The sequence below is a fragment of the Salvelinus namaycush genome, unplaced genomic scaffold (genome assembly GCF_016432855.1).
Source record: "Salvelinus namaycush isolate Seneca unplaced genomic scaffold, SaNama_1.0 Scaffold698, whole genome shotgun sequence".
Classification (NCBI taxonomy): domain Eukaryota; kingdom Metazoa; phylum Chordata; class Actinopteri; order Salmoniformes; family Salmonidae; genus Salvelinus; species Salvelinus namaycush.
Window position 1 is genome coordinate 107501 of NW_024061417.1, and position 959 is coordinate 108459.

The following is a 959-nucleotide window of genomic DNA, read 5'->3' on the forward strand; positions in this document are numbered from 1 at the left end:
TTCTAGGTGATGTGATGTTCTCTGGTGTTGTTCTGGGTGTTCTAGGTGATGTGATGTTCTCTGGTGTTGTTCTGGGTGTTCTAGGTGATGTGATGTTTTCTGGTGTTGTTCTGGTTGTTCTAGGTGACGTGATGTTCTCTGTTGTTGGTCTGGGTGTTGTTCTACTACTGCTGGGTCTGCTGCTGTTCATGTTCTTTAGACAGAGGAGAGACAGAGACAGGAGACCAACAGGTACACTAGTTATTACACACAATCATTATTTAAAGATTTAACAAATATGTCAAAACATTTGTAAAGGTTTTATAACTAAAAACATTTAATAACAAAACATAAATAAATAATTATCAACAATAAATCATCTGTTTGTTTTCCTCTTCAGCATCTAAACACTCTGCCAGACTGTTGGTGTCTGACTCCATGACAACCAACCAGGATCCAGACACAGGAACCATCACCAACCCCATCTATGCCACAGGAATCAATCATAACCCATATACAGCTTGTGACATCACCATAATCTATGCCAAGGCAACCAATCCTCATCCAGATGACATCTACTCCAACGTTGGAGGTGGAGAGGCTCTACTGTAAACTTCCCCAGAGATCCAGCCTGTCTCCACTATGCTACTGTCAACTTCCCCAGAGATCCAGCCTGTCTCCACTATGACACTGTCAACTTCCCCAGAGATCCAGCCTGTCTCCACTATGCTACTGTCAACTTCCCCAGAGATCCAGCCTGTCTCCACTATGCTACTGTCAACTTCCCCAGAGATCCAGCCTGTCTCCACTAGGCTACTGTCAACATCCCCAGAGATCCAGCCTGTCTCCACTAGGCTACTGTCAACTTCCCCAGAGATCCAGCCTGTCTCCACTATGCTACTGTCAACTTCCCCAGAGATCCAGCCTGTCTCCACTAAGCTACTGTCAACATCCCCAGATATCCAGCCTGTCTCCACTAT

The 959-nt window shown here is 45.0% G+C and overlaps 1 protein-coding gene across 2 annotated transcripts in view; it reads left to right on the forward strand.

Annotated features, from left to right (window-relative positions):
• The window catches only part of LOC120042483 (CMRF35-like molecule 5), a 6810-nt gene extending 6144 nt beyond the window's left edge, over window positions 1–666 (forward strand). Inside the window, exons 4-5 of one of the 2 annotated variants that reach the window (XM_038987316.1) lie at window positions 124–231; window positions 380–666. In XM_038987316.1, the coding sequence (XP_038843244.1) occupies window positions 124–231; window positions 380–591 (320 nt within the window). In that variant the 3' untranslated portion in view covers window positions 592–666. The remainder of the gene's footprint in view (window positions 1–123; window positions 232–379) is intronic. The other variant, XM_038987317.1, reaches the window with a different exon arrangement.
• The last annotated feature ends 293 nt before the right edge of the window (window positions 667–959 follow it).